Source organism: Trichomonas vaginalis, chromosome V, assembly GCF_026262505.1.
Source record: "Trichomonas vaginalis G3 chromosome V, whole genome shotgun sequence".
In the NCBI taxonomy this organism is placed as follows: domain Eukaryota; phylum Parabasalia; order Trichomonadida; family Trichomonadidae; genus Trichomonas; species Trichomonas vaginalis.
This window is the reverse complement of record NC_067207.1, coordinates 15238675-15254859: the sequence shown is the minus strand read 5'-3', so window position 1 is coordinate 15254859 and position 16185 is coordinate 15238675. Positions and strand designations below refer to the sequence as shown.

At 29.6% G+C, this 16185-nt stretch overlaps 8 protein-coding genes and 2 pseudogenes across 10 annotated transcripts, besides 2 other annotated features; 5 read left to right on the top strand and 5 right to left on the bottom strand.

Annotated features, from left to right (window-relative positions):
* Positions 1–249: 249 nt before the first annotated feature.
* Positions 250–465, bottom strand: TVAGG3_0340290 (uncharacterized protein; the record flags this gene model as incomplete). Its single annotated transcript, XM_001301609.1, has 1 exon — positions 250–465. One exon carries the CDS (start codon positions 463–465, stop codon positions 250–252), a length of 216 nt encoding a protein of 71 aa, XP_001301610.1.
* A 363-nt stretch (positions 466–828) lies between these two features.
* Positions 829–1285, top strand: TVAGG3_0340280 (uncharacterized protein; the record flags this gene model as incomplete). The annotated part of the gene is made up of 1 exon (XM_051230726.1): positions 829–1285. A coding segment is annotated over one exon (457 nt), but the record flags the coding sequence as incomplete, so codon positions are not given.
* An 11-nt stretch (positions 1286–1296) lies between these two features.
* Positions 1297–2135, top strand: TVAGG3_0340270 (uncharacterized protein; the record flags this gene model as incomplete). The annotated part of the gene is made up of 1 exon (XM_051230725.1): positions 1297–2135. A coding segment is annotated over one exon (839 nt), but the record flags the coding sequence as incomplete, so codon positions are not given.
* A 190-nt stretch (positions 2136–2325) lies between these two features.
* Positions 2326–9665: a mobile genetic element.
* Positions 3067–3385, top strand: TVAGG3_0340260 (uncharacterized protein; the record flags this gene model as incomplete). The annotated part of the gene is made up of 1 exon (XM_051230724.1): positions 3067–3385. A coding segment is annotated over one exon (319 nt), but the record flags the coding sequence as incomplete, so codon positions are not given.
* Positions 3433–3966, top strand: TVAGG3_0340250 (uncharacterized protein; the record flags this gene model as incomplete). The annotated part of the gene is made up of 1 exon (XM_051230723.1): positions 3433–3966. The coding sequence occupies one exon, from the start codon at positions 3433–3435 to the stop codon at positions 3964–3966; it is 534 nt and encodes a 177-aa protein (XP_051100453.1).
* TVAGG3_0340240 (keratin-associated protein family) lies at positions 6952–7938 on the top strand (the record flags this gene model as incomplete). Its single annotated transcript, XM_051230722.1, has 1 exon — positions 6952–7938. One exon carries the CDS (start codon positions 6952–6954, stop codon positions 7936–7938), a length of 987 nt encoding a protein of 328 aa, XP_051100452.1.
* On the bottom strand, positions 8588–8908 carry TVAGG3_0340230 (uncharacterized protein; the record flags this gene model as incomplete). The annotated part of the gene is made up of 1 exon (XM_051230721.1): positions 8588–8908. One exon carries the CDS (start codon positions 8906–8908, stop codon positions 8588–8590), a length of 321 nt encoding a protein of 106 aa, XP_051100451.1.
* An 863-nt stretch (positions 9666–10528) lies between the features above and the next one.
* On the bottom strand, positions 10529–10981 carry TVAGG3_0340210 (uncharacterized protein; the record flags this gene model as incomplete). The annotated part of the gene is made up of 1 exon (XM_001328557.2): positions 10529–10981. One exon carries the CDS (start codon positions 10979–10981, stop codon positions 10529–10531), a length of 453 nt encoding a protein of 150 aa, XP_001328592.2.
* Positions 10982–11009: 28 nt separating this feature from the next.
* TVAGG3_0340200 lies at positions 11010–11580 on the bottom strand (annotated as a pseudogene). Its single transcript has one exon. A coding segment is annotated over exon 1 (571 nt).
* A 1132-nt stretch (positions 11581–12712) lies between these two features.
* TVAGG3_0340190 lies at positions 12713–13423 on the bottom strand (annotated as a pseudogene). Its single transcript has one exon. A coding segment is annotated over exon 1 (711 nt).
* A 1770-nt stretch (positions 13424–15193) lies between these two features.
* Positions 15194–15824: a mobile genetic element.
* Positions 15825–16185: the final 361 nt, after the last annotated feature.

Here is a 16185-nt window from a genome sequence, read left to right as displayed (position 1 = left end):
GCGGGTTGGGTTCATAAAAAGATTATTAAACCCATTGCAAACTTTTTGGCACCAGTAGCGAAAACGGCAGGAACTATCATAAGTGGAGTTTTAGGTACTAAAGCAGGTAATCCGGCGATGGGAGCACAAGCAGGTAACGCAGTTGGTGGAATAGCTGAAGGAATACTTAATAAAATAGGAGGTAGATAGTGGAAAAATAAATATGAGATCCTATGGATCATCTCGCCGCTTAGCGGCTTAAAATTATTTTTATCTTAGTATCGGTTGTAGTCTTTGATAAACTTTTTCTCCTTTATTTAAAACTTCTCTTATTGGGGCAGCTTTTGGTGTTATTGATTCAGCAACGTCACTAATTGCTTCTTTATTCTTAAATATCCAATTTGCCCCCGTCTTCAATGTTTCCCAAACTTTACTCGCTCCTCTTTTTACTTTATCCCACAGTTTCTTAAATATACCTGCAGCCATAGTTGATTATTTCATTAAAATTAAAAATTCATTTTCATCTTTTAATTTTGATTTTTTATTTATTAATAAATGACGACTAACTATTTGGTGCCAAACACTAAACCGATTAATGGAAATGTGTTTCATTCATTCGAAAAGATAAATGAAATATTCGCAAAGAATGACGGTAGAAGATATTATAGAGAACTTGAAAGTTCATGCTATGACTCTGATGCTTCATATTTTGATGATAAACAAACTCATTTAAGAATTACAAATCCGGCTCATGATGTGAACCAATTAGGTGACACATATATTAAACGCAAAGTTAAAGCAACTCTAGTTTCAAATAAAGCTTTCACATGTGATGCCGCTTTTAAATGCATGCGTTTATTCGTTGGTTACAAATCATCAAATCAAAGCTTTAAACAATTAGAAGTAGAAACCGAAAGAGGTGATGCCGGTTATCTTCAGATGGATTGCGCCCGTGAATCTTTCGCATTTGCAACATATAAACCAAAATCAGAAAGGAAAGTTAAAAAGTTTGTTCATTCGTTATATAATAATGTTCAAAAATATGATAACTCAGTATGTGGTAAATATATTGACCCTTCAGAAGTTTTCAAGAAAGCAAATGAAGAAGTTGATGTCACTTTTGATATGATTATTCCGGTAAATGATTTGTTAGCATTTCAGGCGTTCGATGATTATCCTAAATCATTTGGTGATATCATTCTTAAATATTATGTTTTCAGGGATACTTTAGTATTTTGTCAGGTTGACCCGTTAAGAGTTGCTGATTTACAAAATTACGTTTATGAAAAGATAACTGATGAAAATTATGAAAAGATTATGAATCATGTTTATAAATATGATCGCAAATTCCAACAAATCGGACTTCCTGCCAAATTAATTACAAGCTTAGCCGCTACATCTGCTGACGCAACAGTTGATGACGTTATTATTTCATGCACAAAGATGGAAGTTTTAGAGGATAAATGCATTACACCAGGATACGGTTTAATTGAAGAATCAGTTAAAGCAATACCACGTTTATTCAGTAAGGAAGATCCATTCATGATTCCAGCTCAACATATTGACGTTCGTTCACTAAATGGAGGTTGCATCACTCCTGAAGGTATTAGCTCAGATTTCTCATACGCTCTTCATAATGTTACAGATGTTGTGTTAGCATTTCCGAAGAATGCAATGCAAAGAACAGTTTTAGAAAATCCAATGCTTCGAGGTCTTCAGGTCACTATAGATTCCAGAAACTTCCCCGATCAAGCGATGACCACAGTGGGTGACATATTCTTTACACGTATGCTTCAAGCTTCTGATTTAGATGGAGTGAATGAATGCACAGAAGAATACGAGGACTCATTAACTAGACCACTGAATGCAGATGATGGCACGCCATTAGCTAGAACATGGAAAGACCAAACTTCATTCTTATGCACTATTCCAGTTCAACGTGATGGAGCGGGTATATTCTTTGATGGATTAGAAACTTTCAACTCACAAGTTACAGTACAAGTGAAAGCTTATCCAATCATTCAGGGTGAAAATGACACTTACTGTTCAAAGGTGACAAATCCTCCTCAGGTTTGGTTTACTAGGACTACATATTGGACATGGACACCGGATGAAGGTTTGAAATATCATCCAACAGGTACACCACCACAGTATAGAAGTTCATATGATGAAATATTGATGAATAGAAATGTTTAAAATTATAAATTTATTTTTGATTAAATGGATTTAAATTCATACACTCCTTATGAAGAATTAGCAGGAGTATATAATACATACATAGATGATATGATTAATGAAGCATTGAGTGATAATAGAAATGCTCTATCTAAGGAAAAATTAATGAAAATTCCATATTCTGAATGTTACTTAAATTCAATCACTGCAGCAATTGGTAAACAAAATAAAGGTAAAACATTAACGATATTAAAACAAATTATCATTATTGCTAACACTTCCCCCTATTCACATGTGTTAATTTATATCAACCGTTCAGGTTCACCTTCAGATGATACATTTGAATCTTTAAAGCATTTAATCAAAATTCCAATTATTTATTTATCACAAGAAGAAGCAGAAGATTATTTAAAAAACTTTTTAATGTATAAAGAATTATATAATACAATCAAGAAGCAAGGATTAGAGGATAAAATTATTGATAAACAACGGGATGAATTATTTGAAACACTTTCTATTTCAAATTTTGATAGAGAATTTTTGCATTCACTCATTTTTCTAGATGATGCAGTGAAATCAAAACTAATAACAAATGAGAAATCATATTTTAATCAGTTATTAACTCAATGTCGACACATTCAGTGTTCATTCTTTATGGCTGTTCAATATTTCAAAGCATTAAGCACAAACATTAAATCAAATCTATCAACCTTTTCATTTTCAGTGGGTTTAGTCGTCAACAGTTGAACGTTATGCTTTATCAAGTGAATTTACCAATGAGCATTAATGAACTTTACACACAATATCAGCAATTAGGTGAACATGGAAAAATAATAGTTGATTTAAATAAAGGAGGTGTTAAATTTGATTAACTTTTTATAATTAATTTTTATTTTTTATTTATAATTAAACATGACAGAAATAGCAAATCTTCTACAGGTTCCATTAAAACAAGGAACAAACAAAAAGGGTGCATATAATAGAACTATGAAAGTTCCTGATGGAATGAAAGAATTAGTTCATATTGTTGCTGGTCTTCAAAAAGATGTTAAACAAATGAGAAACGTTTTAACATTACCAGAAGCTCAAGCATATGCCAAACGTCAAGGTCCAAATTGGGAAGCACACGAAGCAGACATTACGGGTCCAAATGGAAAACCTGATGGTATAAATGAAGTTTTCGTTACTGATGGTCAAGGTAATATTAAAGTCATAAATGGTTATAAATTAACTATAACTGATTATCCTAAACGTAAAGCATATAATGAACGTTATCCTATGCAATTTGATGAAAATGGAAAAGCTGTTAAACAATACATTGGAGAAGGTGAAAATGGTCCAATTAATTCATACCGTTATAATCCATATTCTTATTTCAATGAAGAATTAAATGCTATTGAAGAGGGACCGGATGGATTACCACGATATTCTAACCAGTTTGATGGTCAATATGCAAATATTAGACCTGAAATTTCAGCTAAGAAATTCTTTAAAGTTGCTTTATTCGATCCAGTTTTCGCAAATGTTAAAGATGAACTTAAACAGCAATTCCAACCAATTATAGTAGCAAGAATTGCATCAGGTGCTTTATCTCAAGCATTCAAAGATTTAATTAAGAAACCATTATATCAGCAACGAGGTTTAACTTATGATTTAGTTAAGGAATCAGATAAAAGAAAATTTGAGAAATCAGATGATTATAAGAATGCAATTAATGAATATATTAGGTCTATTAATTACAATGAACCAGCTAAAAATCAACTTCAAGAACAAATACAGGGAATAATAGATTCAAAACTTCCAGCAAAATAAAAGTTTAAATATATTTTTTTATTCGATTATAAATGAGAAGACGTTTCACTAGTCAAAAGAACACTAACGCAAAAGCAGAGATTACGGTTGGTTATAACGTAAATGATGATAAATCACGAATTATTCAAAATGTTAAAGTTAATGTTAGCCCTGAATTAACAAGGTCAGCAACTCAACCAAATTTATTAACTCGTGACTTACCGAAAAAGGAGGAGGAGCAAAATAAAGAAGATGGAGACCCAATCATTTTATCTGAACCCGGTAAAGAACCTGTTGAAATTCCCACTTATCCAACATACCCGCACCACTTGATCAAACATCGATATAAAATAGACATTAATTCTGAATTAATGAAAATTTACCGTGATATAATAACTAATAATTATGATTCAATAATAAATTTAATTGATCAATCCGGTTTAATTATTTTACCTTATGAATCATTAATTCACATTATCGCCATTCATTGTGATGTTCAAGATTCAGACGTTAAGATTCAATTTTTCATAGATGATGAGGTTTCATGCTGCGGAACAGTTGCAAAAATAAATCCGATAAAGGATATTAGTACAATTAAGATAACAAAGAACGGAACAACAACTGAACTTCATTTAACATATAATGATATTTATAATAAAATAGTTGATGAATATAAAATATCACTTGAAAAATTCTTTGTTAAGGCTATTTAATATTCAAGCATTAACATTATCGAATAATAATCCTTTGAATCATAATCAATAATAATTGACCTTTCACCAGTTTCTATCGTTTGTTTTATTTCTTTTTGTTCCCCACTATCCGGATCGGTCATTGTAATTGTTTTTGTTATAGTATCAGCTTTATCTTTAACTTCAATCTTTTTTCCATCGGGATATTTAAACCAAAATTCCAAAAATTCGATATTGTCAATCTGTTCATATTTTAATTTATCAATTACATTTTTAATACCATCTGAAAATCTTATGAAATGATCATTATATGGGTTTGATTGAACTAAATTTGAATGAAGTGAAATATAACCTGTTGATGAATATGACACTGACTCATATTTTCTGAAAACACTAAAATTTATAACATGAATGAATTTCTTATTCGTTGAATTTATGAATTCTTGATGTAATCTTATTCTAGTTTTATTTATCACTGGAAAATAACGCTTTACCATATTTTTAATCGTAATAAAAAATGTCAATTATCAATATTATTTCGAATAATAACTGTGAATTAAATTTAACAGTTAGCGGAATTTATAATGTTACTCTCGTTTCTGTGAGTGGTAAATTTAATCCCATTCTTTTAGACCCTTCAGATTATATATCATTTATTAAAGATGACCATGAGCCGCATAGCGGCGAGGTCGTAGACCTTGAAAAAACGTATGATATGTATATAAATAATGTGATAGCGAAATGGGATATTAACACGATTTTAAGTTATTTAAATGAATCATTTATCGTATGGTATGAAGAAAATTTTAAATCAAAACCCGATAAACTTTTTGAACTTGATGAAATAAATAACCTTATTAAATTCCCGCTGAAAATTAAATTTTGTACTCCTCATCTTCGTTCATTGTTGGGGATATTAAATTTTGAAAAAGATGTTGGGGATGTTTTGTATTCTGACACTGGTTCCAATTTCATTTTAATCAAATGTGATAAAGTTAATACCCCAATGAGATTTTCACATCAAACATTAGACCCTAACTCTTACCCATCAATACAAAACATTTTATCCATCAACTTAAACACATTTTCTTTATCATATCCGTTTCAATTATCCGGGAATTCATTTATTCTTCATTCAAAAGATTTATCAAATATTAAATTTAGAATAACTGACCTATTTGATTGTGATTTAGAATTTATGAATGAAATATTATGGCAATTTCAAATAGAGAAAATAGCTGATGAGATGACAGATTAAATATTTATTTTTAAATCGTAATAAATGATTAAACAACAGCAACTTAAGGCGCAAAGCGCCCAGGTCCTTCAGACCATTACATACGCCACATATGCATATAATTCAAAGACGGCAGAACAAACGCAAAGGTTGAAATATGGAGATTTGGAGATAGTATTGAAAAATGACCATTTCGAATTCGTTTGCAAAGGTGGTGCAGTGATATCAAATATAAAAGAAATTTTATTTATGAATTCAAAAATTAAAGGAATAACAGATGATATAACATCAATTCCACCAGAAGAACAGAGATATTACGCATTAAATGCATTTCCTAAAGTTTTGAAGATTGGAAGATTTAATTTAAATGAGGAATTCATAGAAGGTTTCCTAAATGACATAATGAAGAAGGTGGATAAGGAATATGTGGATAGTGAGTTAATGAAGAAAGCAGATAAGGAATACGTTAATACTGAATTAAATAAGAAGACAGATAAGGAATACGTTAATACTGAATTAATGAAGAAGGTAGATAAGAAAAAAGTTATTTCATTCATTAATACTGAGTTAGCAAAGAAAGCTGATATATCATTTGTTAATGAAGAAATAAAACAATCAGAGGTCTATTTTACTCCACCATTTTTAAATTTTATGAAATCATCGGATAAAACCTTTGATATAGATTCTTTTGAATGGATATGTTATGATGGAGTGACCACGTATTTATTTTATACAGCTGGAGTGTTTTATTATTTTAAAACAAATGATTTTAAAAACTATGAATCATTTACTCCATCTGTTTGGAATCCTGATACACGAAAGCCAATCATTAATCCAAGAATTTTATATGTTGAATATAATAACGGTAAATTTATGGGAATGATAACGGTTGGAGATGATTTATGCCCTTGTTATTCATTCGATTGTATCCAATGGTTCAAATGTAATTTAAATCAAGATGCTAAATTTAAATATCCAAATAATCCTATTAGATGTGTTAATAATAAATGGGTACTAATTTATGAAGTCAATCAAATTTTCATTAGTGAGGATGGGATAAATTATTATATGTTTAGTATGATGTCATCAGATTTGGAAATTGATTATACAAGTAAATGGTATTACATTAACAGCATGTATTTTATCCTACAAAATGATAAAATTTATAGATCATATTCAATACCATTTGGTCGTTTTGAACAAATTTTTCAAGCTGATGGAGACATTGAAGCTTTATGTTATGCTTCAAATGTTTGTGTTCTTGTTTCAGGTGGTATGGTCTATTCATATCCTGTAAGTTATAACAGACATATTTATTTATCACAGGATTTTTCAGAGGATCCAGAGAAAACACCAAGTTGGGAATTGGTTTATTCATTCACTCCAAAACTTACTCGAAATTATAGATTTACAAATTTATTTTATATTGATGGGTATTTCATTGCTTTTGGATGTGGTGATTTAGTAAATATCAGTAGTGATGGAAGAAATTGGTCTGAAATCACAAAATTTCAAGATGTTAGAAAAGCAATTTTCAAAAATAATACGTTAATATTGATGACAAGACCAATTTTAATTTCTTACCCAGTTTCAATATTATATAATAAATTCAATATTCATAATGGATTAAATACAATTCTTGAGATGATTTACCCCATTGGTTCAATATATACATCAATGAATTCAACAAATCCAGCTGATGTATTCGGTTTCGGTACATGGCAACAAACCGGTGGAAGTAAAAAGATTACTGGCGAAAATTTACCTGCTCATAGTCATTATGTTAATTTAAACACTCAAGACTCGGGCTGGCATAGTCATACTTATACTAATTCGTTTGAATATCCTGATGGAAATAATGGATTTCTTGATGGATGGTCTGATAGAGACGCTAGCAGGGGTAAATATTGGTATGGTAATAAAAATAGATGGAATGAAGGATATACTTCAAACGGTTCAGGTACACATTCACATAACGTTTCAGGATATACACAAACGACAGGAAGAGGTACAGATTACATGCCACCTTATATGACAGTTTATGCATGGTTTCGCGTTCAATGAACGCTCAATGTTTGTTTCACAAACTTTAGAACGGCATAATTTAAATTTTTATTTTAGTATAAATGAAGATTCTACCATATGGTGTTATTGGAAGAGATAAAGATGGAAACCCAATATTTGATCCGAAGTTAAAATTAAAGTTACTGACAACAACTTGAAAAGTTGCTGAAACCAAAACAGGATGAAAAAAGAGAAAAATGAGAAAATGAGAAAGAAAAAAATTTAAATTATGCAATTTTATTTTTATCATAAATGACAAAATTAATTAAGCCAACTATTTCTAAATTAATGATACCAATGAAATCATTTCATGGAGTACTTATCCCAGGTTCTTCACAATTAGCCGGGGCAAGTGTTGTGGCTCAAGGTGGAACATTAGCGAATCCATTCAAATTAACTAAAGATGAACTTAATAAAATGATGATAAAATAACTGATAACAAAATTTTATTTTTATATAAATGGATACCCCACAAGCTCAAAATTTACCACGAATCATAACAAGGGAGGAAATGATAAAAATGATGCAAGAACGAATTAAAAACAACAAACCACGAAAACCGAGAAGATGAGGTTATGCAGTAATGATGGAAAGAAGAACCCAGAAGGGTTCGGCGTCTCGAAGAGACGTTGTCGAAGAGGAATAAAAATTAAATTTGGATTGAGTTTAAAAATTCATCTTTATTAAATTCATCTCTTCCAATCAATTTATTTATTCTATTAAATTCTTTTATTTTTGCTTCACTCAGTTTAAGGATTGAACGGTAAGTTTCTAATTTTTCGATTATTTCTTTCCTCTCTTTATCGTTTTCAATTACTTTAGTTTTATGGGCATCAGCCCCGCAGCATTGCAGCTTCTTTTTGTAATAGCATATTTTTGATTTAATTCTGTTTAGTTTCTTTTTATATTCATCGTCTGGACTCTGAATCTTAATTGAATCAGGACTCTTGGCTGCTTTGTTGTCACTCATTTCTTACGAAATAAAAAAATTAAATATTATTTAAATATAATGGAGTAATAAAATAAATCGGAATTTCTATTAATTTATTGTCAACTTCAACTAATGCATTGCCGTTAATATATCTAACAAATTCAGCTATTGTGTCAAATCTTCGTCTTCTTTTTGTCATTGATTTATCAGTTTTTCCATAATCGAGATGAATCAAAACTTTATCCCCTTGTTTAAAATTCATGAGCCCCGAATTAATTTGTTCACGTTTAACATCATTTAACCTTTCCATTTGCTTTCTAATATATTCCCATTCTTTTGAAATATCATTTTTCATTTCCACTGGTTTCATGTTTATAGTTCTATGCCATGTATTATTGTAATAATATACTAACTGCTGTATGATGGAGTCATGATTTCCATCCCAGTATATCTGACCGTTAACCCCTAACGCATCTCTAAGAGTTCTCATTACCGCATCAACTATTTTATTATGAAACGTATATGGAGAAGATGAGAAGTAAAAATTAATTTGTGGGAAATAATGAGCCATAGCTGCCTGAAATCCTTTATCACCATCACCCCTTATATTATCTACTCTTTCATGATCTAGTAAGTATTGAATAGCTCTTCTTGTTTCCTGTTCTGTTTTCCCTTTCACTGGAATGCAATATAAATATCTAGTGTTAATGTTAATGGCAAATAAATAAGTAACGTTTCCTTTTGAATATTCCAGATGATCGATTTCGTATGAATATGGATATGGTGCAAATGAAGGGCGACTAAATTTTTCCTTTAACGGTTGAATTTTCGGGTCAATTGGTTTATTTAATATCTTGAAATCCTTTTTAAAATCTTTTTGCTTCTTTAATGTTTGAAATGGATATAATAAAGTGAATGATGAAGGATTAACTGAAGGAGGAGGTACTACGTTGGAGGTTTTGGTGTTGCAAGTGGTTTAATTTTATCTGCTTTGATTTTGGATGATGAAGTTTTGGATTTTTCCTTTCATTAATTCTGGATGTATTCTATTCATTTGTTTTAAATATGCTGTATATAAAGGTTTGATATACTTTCCCGCTTCGAGTTTATGTTGAAGGATGAATTCCAAAAGTTGATCTTCATTTAAAAGTCGGGCTGAATATGGTTTAACTAATGAATCATAAATTAAAGCTTGTGCTTCATTTATGGTCTGAAGGACCTGGGCGTTTTGCACCTTTAGCTGTTGAACATTTGCTACTTTCTCTTTTGGTCGGCTTTTTCTTCTTTTGTTTTTGTTTCCTTTGGCTTTTGCGGCTCAGGATTATATAATTTATATAATTCATCAATATCTTCTTCTGTTAATACTTTATTTTTGAAATCTTTCAACTGTTTAAGTTGTGATTTAGTTTTTCCCTTTGTATATTCATTATTTTTAATTTTGTCTTTAATTTCAGAAATTATTTTATCATGATATTTCAAAATTTCATTTTTATAATATGAATAATAATAATCCATATCATCACCCGTTATATTTTTATTATGTTTTTGGAGATATGATTTTAATTCATAATAATTAAGAAAATTTTGATTAAGTACTAAATCATCAATTAAATTTTCTAAATCTGCGTTATCCATTTATATAAAAATAAAATAAATGTTTTAAGGGTGCCCACCTCTTTGAATCATAGTATCAAAACCATTATTTACATATTGAATCGCATCATTAACGGTTCCTCCTTCTAAAACGGTATCAAATGGTGGAGTCCAGATTTCCTGATGATGATCATAAAATCCAGCAAAATTAACCGTATTATTAGGTAAAATATGAATCTCAGCGGTATATCTTCTATCTAAATTTGGATGCCTTATATGTATACCATTACTACCCGGATAAAATCTCAAACCTTGATTTTGTTGACGCATCAAATTATTGAAATTTCTTTCTTCAGGGGTGAATGTTCTTCTCCGTTGATGCTGTGGTGGTGGTTGTTGTTGCGGCTGTTGATGCTGTGGTGGGATTTGAAAAATTCGTTGTGGTTGATTATTTGGAATCTGAAAGTTAAAACCATTTGGTATAAATCTATTCGGTTCCTTTTGTCTCTTCTGTGGCATTTTATTAAAAATAAAATTTTAAATTGTATTAAATAAATGGCATACAACATCCATTTTCACAACATACAGCCTTAGTGTGTGCTCCTGTTAATGCAGTCTTACCGATTGTTAAGCGAGTCATTGACCCGTTTTTAAGTTGTAAATTAATATTCTGACCATCAAAATAACTTTATCATTTATTATATCCAAATAATTTTTAGGTGTTAATTGTTTATTTTGTCGTAAACTAACACCTTTCATTTTTTGTGCAATCTTTTTAAAATCACTTCCATCAATTGAACCGTTGAATGATGTATAACACTTAGGGCATAAAGCAACCATGTTATCACCTTGTTTCTCAATTGCTAAACCCAATAACTTCTTCTCATGTGCTTTTTCTTCAGCTTTATTCTTTAATTTAGGTTTAAATTTCTCATCAAAACAGAAGAAATCAAATGGTGCGAATTTGAAAATGTTTTTATCATAAAATTGTTTATCGGTAACAATTGCTTGAAATGCTTGAGTGTTAGGAAGATTTGGGTCGCCAGCGATTGCCCAATAAGATGAATCAGTATCACCTTCAATGAAATGAAAACGATTAACATCATGCATTTATACATAAAATCATAAATGAAAACTAAATACCAGTATTTAGCGTTATCTAAAGTGAAGAATGCCTCTTGTAAACATGTATCACATCTATAAAATCTATCTTTAAGCATCACTTGATATGTATCTCACCTATTTCTCTTATGTTTTTAAACTTATTTGACATACATGCAACGCGTGCCTTCTGTGCATTCATTATTTTAGTCTTTGCGTAATTTTGTGTATTCATTGCATCGTAACCATATGATCCATTAAGTGAAATCTTGCAAAATAAACTTTTTCCTTTATTTCCTTCTAATTCAGCCTTTTGTCTTTCGTTCATAAATTCGTTCGCAAATTCATTAAAACAAGTGTTTTTCGTAAATGTTAAAATTGATTGAATATCATCGATGATAAAATGAAATCTGTCTATTAGATACCAAAGATAATAAGAAGAAAATGGTTGATATTGGTTGTGTGTTGATGCTAACTGAGTTAATTTCCTCTGTTTCTGGTCAACTGGTAGATTGTTTGATTTCATGTAATTATACATAAAACTGCCAATTGTTTTTTCATCTGTGATAATATCTAAGTTTCTTATTATCGGTAAAAAGTTTATGTAATCATTAATGTATTTTTCATCAATGTGACCCTTTACTTCAGCCACGAATAAAGTATTTTTCTTCTTAATTATTCCCAGTGCTTTTGCTTTCTTTGTTGCTGTATCACAAATGATAACACCATTCAATCTTCCCGGCATATACATTTTATGGTCAGTATATTGAATGAAATCATGAGGATTAGATGAAAATGATGAAGGATATAATGAATTAAAATCAACACCAACGAAATGAGTCATGATGTTGGTGGTGTCCTCATTTGATACAGTTTTAGTTTCTGGACTATATGAAAGTTTATTAATGTGCGTGATTCCTTTAAGATTACTCTATGTTGAACATTTGATAAACCACCAGTAATTCCATTACGGAGAATGTGATAAGCTTCAACTGAATCTAAAGTCATTGGTAAATTATTTTTTAATGCATAATTTCTTAAATTGATTCTTAAACGTTGAACATCTTCATCTTTATTTGATTTTACGACATTGCAATAACAACACATTAACTGACAATTTTCTTTGTATGTGGTTTTTCATTATCGATTCTATCTAATGTTGGTTTATTAGCATATGTAAACGCTTTACCACACATTTTGCATTTAGATGAAAGGATTAAATCGTGATAGTATTGAAAATCATCCATTGAAACATTATTTTTAGTATCCCTTTCTGCTTTTTCATCTTGTTTCTTATATGATTCAATTTTATATTTCCAATACTTTTTCGTTAATTCAAAACTTGATTCTATCTCTTCCTCAGGATATTTTTCATTAGGATTAAAGTCTTTATATGCTAAAGCGTAACGAATCATTGAAGCATTCGATGATAAAGAAAGATTATGAAGCATATCAATTTTATAAACAAATGTTTCTTCAATAATTTTATCGATTGGGTCAATCATAATTTCAACATCTTTATTGCAATAATGAATAAAATATTCTAATCTATTCTTAAAATTTTTAGCATCATTGAGATATATTTGATAATCACTATCTGATATAGTTTCTTGAGTTAATGCTGAATAAAATGAATCTTGTGAATGGTTCCTCTTTATATAATTCTTCTTCGTAATTTCCCATGATGAATTGATAAGGGAAAAAGGATTTAACACGTGATTTATTGTTTCCGAAATCTTGAGTGAATTGGTCTAATGTCCCACCCGCTATATAATTTCTGATGTCAATAAATCTCAATTCATATGGAACGTTTGTTTTCTTTACAATGATTTGCTTAAATTGTGAAGATGAACCCAGCATTGATTTTATTTTCCATTTTGCAGTGTTTAAATCACGAAGAATTAAATTTAAATCAAACTTTCCCGAATTAAAACCTATGATATTCACTTTATTGAATTCCTCATCTAGAAGTTCTTTAAATGCTTCCTTCTGTTTTTCATTTAATGTATGGGACAAAGTCCCCGCCGTTTGCGGCTTCATTAATTCATTCATATTGACTCATATTTGATTCAACAACTAATGAACAGGTTGAAAATAAAAACTCAATCCAATCAGAAATAAAAGAATCACTCGAAGTTAAGCAAAAATTCCTCGTATATGTTTTATCATTTAATTTAACCGTTGATGATACCATGAATGGTTTTAAGTAAGCGTTCAAAGTTGCACACTCAGAAAGTTGTAATTCTTCTTTAGTCTCTAATGTTTCAAAGTCAAAAGTAATATAATATCTTGTCGGTTTATAATATTTCTGCAAATTGTGAGCTAATAACCACTGATATATCTTCTGTTTCGTAATATGTGGTGCATATGGTTGCTGTGTCTTTTGCAATTGAACGTCTTGAATTAATCTTCCATTATTTTCTTTACATTTCTCACAATGCTTTAAAAATCTTCTTTGGTTTTTCCTTTCTGGATCATCACGGATAGAATAAACTTCTTCTTTACAATATGGACAAACTTTATAGCCGGTGAGTGCTTCAACGTCTGTTATTCTGTCAGCGTGAAGTTTTCCACATGGACTCTGTGTTAATAAAATATTTACTGTTTCAAATTCTGGATCTATCATTATTGATTCCACTAATGGAAAGTCTACCTTATTTATGTCCACGTCTTCTGGTTGAGGATCACAATAATAGAAATCAATATTAACATTTAACATTCTCGCTAATCTCTCACTTTCTGATGAAATGTCAAACCCTTCATATGCATCTATTGCTTCATTTAAATAGCTTCTACGAGTTTTAGGATTAACACCATCAGGAATGTTATAGAAGCGTTTAAATAACCTTCTACCTTCTGCTCTAATTTGATTATCATTCATTTTAGCTGTTCCGTTTTTGTTCATTTATGTAAGAATAAAAAATTAAAAAATAAATAAAAATAAAGTTTATTTTTTAAAGCCCATAAAATGAATTAAGAACACATAAATTTTTATCATCTGCGACGTGACGAATACATTTTAATTTACTCAAGAATGCGTACCCTGATACATTAAATCTAATTCCTGTCTTATTTAATTTCACAACTTTGAAAAGGAATGTATGAATAGCTATAAAATGATGAGAAGATGTTTTATGGGTTGCTTCCATTTTTTCTGAAATAAATGAATAAATATAATGTTTATAAGTTTTCATATCTTTTATGTTCTTAATAACGAATGGTATAGACCTTTCACTTCATCTTCCTTCGGTGCTGTTCTTTCATATGAAACATTATTAGTATCTTCAACAATGAAACCGCAATCACATAAAATTTTATATGTTCCAATGGTTTCTTTTGATATTTTATCTAATAAATCAAAAACTTTATCAACACCTGTGCATTTATTTAAATAATAATTTGTGTAAATATCATGATCTTCTTTCTTAATCGTATTAGTTGCATATGTCACGTTTTTAAGAGCTTTTTTGAATTTTCGAATCTAAAGGGGTGAAAGTAAGATACAAGGGTATTCTTCATTATCAATAAATTGTAACTTATGTTTACGTATAAATTTAGTACCTTCTTCTGAAAGTGTTTCGTCTATTTCACCATCTAATAAATTTTGTGTTGATTCTGAGACATAATTTTTATATCTTTCTTCATGAGATTTCTGAACTGCTGATTCTGAAGCTGGGATATTCATTAAACCCTCTACTTCATTTTCATTATATTTTTCAACTTCTCTTAATTCCTTAATTCTTTCATCTATTTCATCTCTTATTTTTTTCAGTCTTTCAATTTCATTGTATTCATCATCTTTAATCTGTTCTTCATAATATTCAGGGAAAACATCAGGTTCTTTAGGTTTTTCTTCTTCAGATGTAGGATATAAGAAATTTATAACATCATCTTTATTCATTTTTCCATCATAATCTAAATCATTTAATAACTCGGCAAATTTTTGACAATTTCTTAAATAATATTTATTAACTTCATAACCCACCTCCTCTAATATATCCTTTATTTCCTCGTTTGTGAATCCTAATTTTTTAACGTTGTTAGTTTTGACGCTCATTTCATACAAAATAAAAAAATAAAATAATAAACATAACTAAGTTTTAATTTTTCGTAAGAAGTTTATTTTTTTAAAATTTTTTTATTTTTTATTTCATTATGGTAGTGAATCTTTTATTCATGAAAATAATTATTTCTAATTTCTTTTACTCTCTCGTACATACTAGATTTAAAGAATTCAGAACATTTCCCATAATCTCCTAAATGTTTTCTTATCCCTAACGTGTGCCAGTTATTATATGAAACTGAATAAACTTTATCTTTATCTTTACACCTTTCATCACTTCCAATATATTTATATCTCAGTTTTGATTTAGCATTTTCATATTCATTAACGTTTAATAATTCACAGTCTTCCTTTTTAAATTGATGTTTAAGATATTCAGGATTTAATACTCTACGTTTATATGCTCCTAACTTAGTTCTAAAGGTTTTTCTACAAAATTTAGGAATTCCATCCTCTTTAATGTCATCAATGATTTCCATTTCATTATTTTCAATTTCTTCTTCTCGTTTATGAGGTCTTTGATTATGACTCCATTGATTCCATGAAATTAAATATTCTT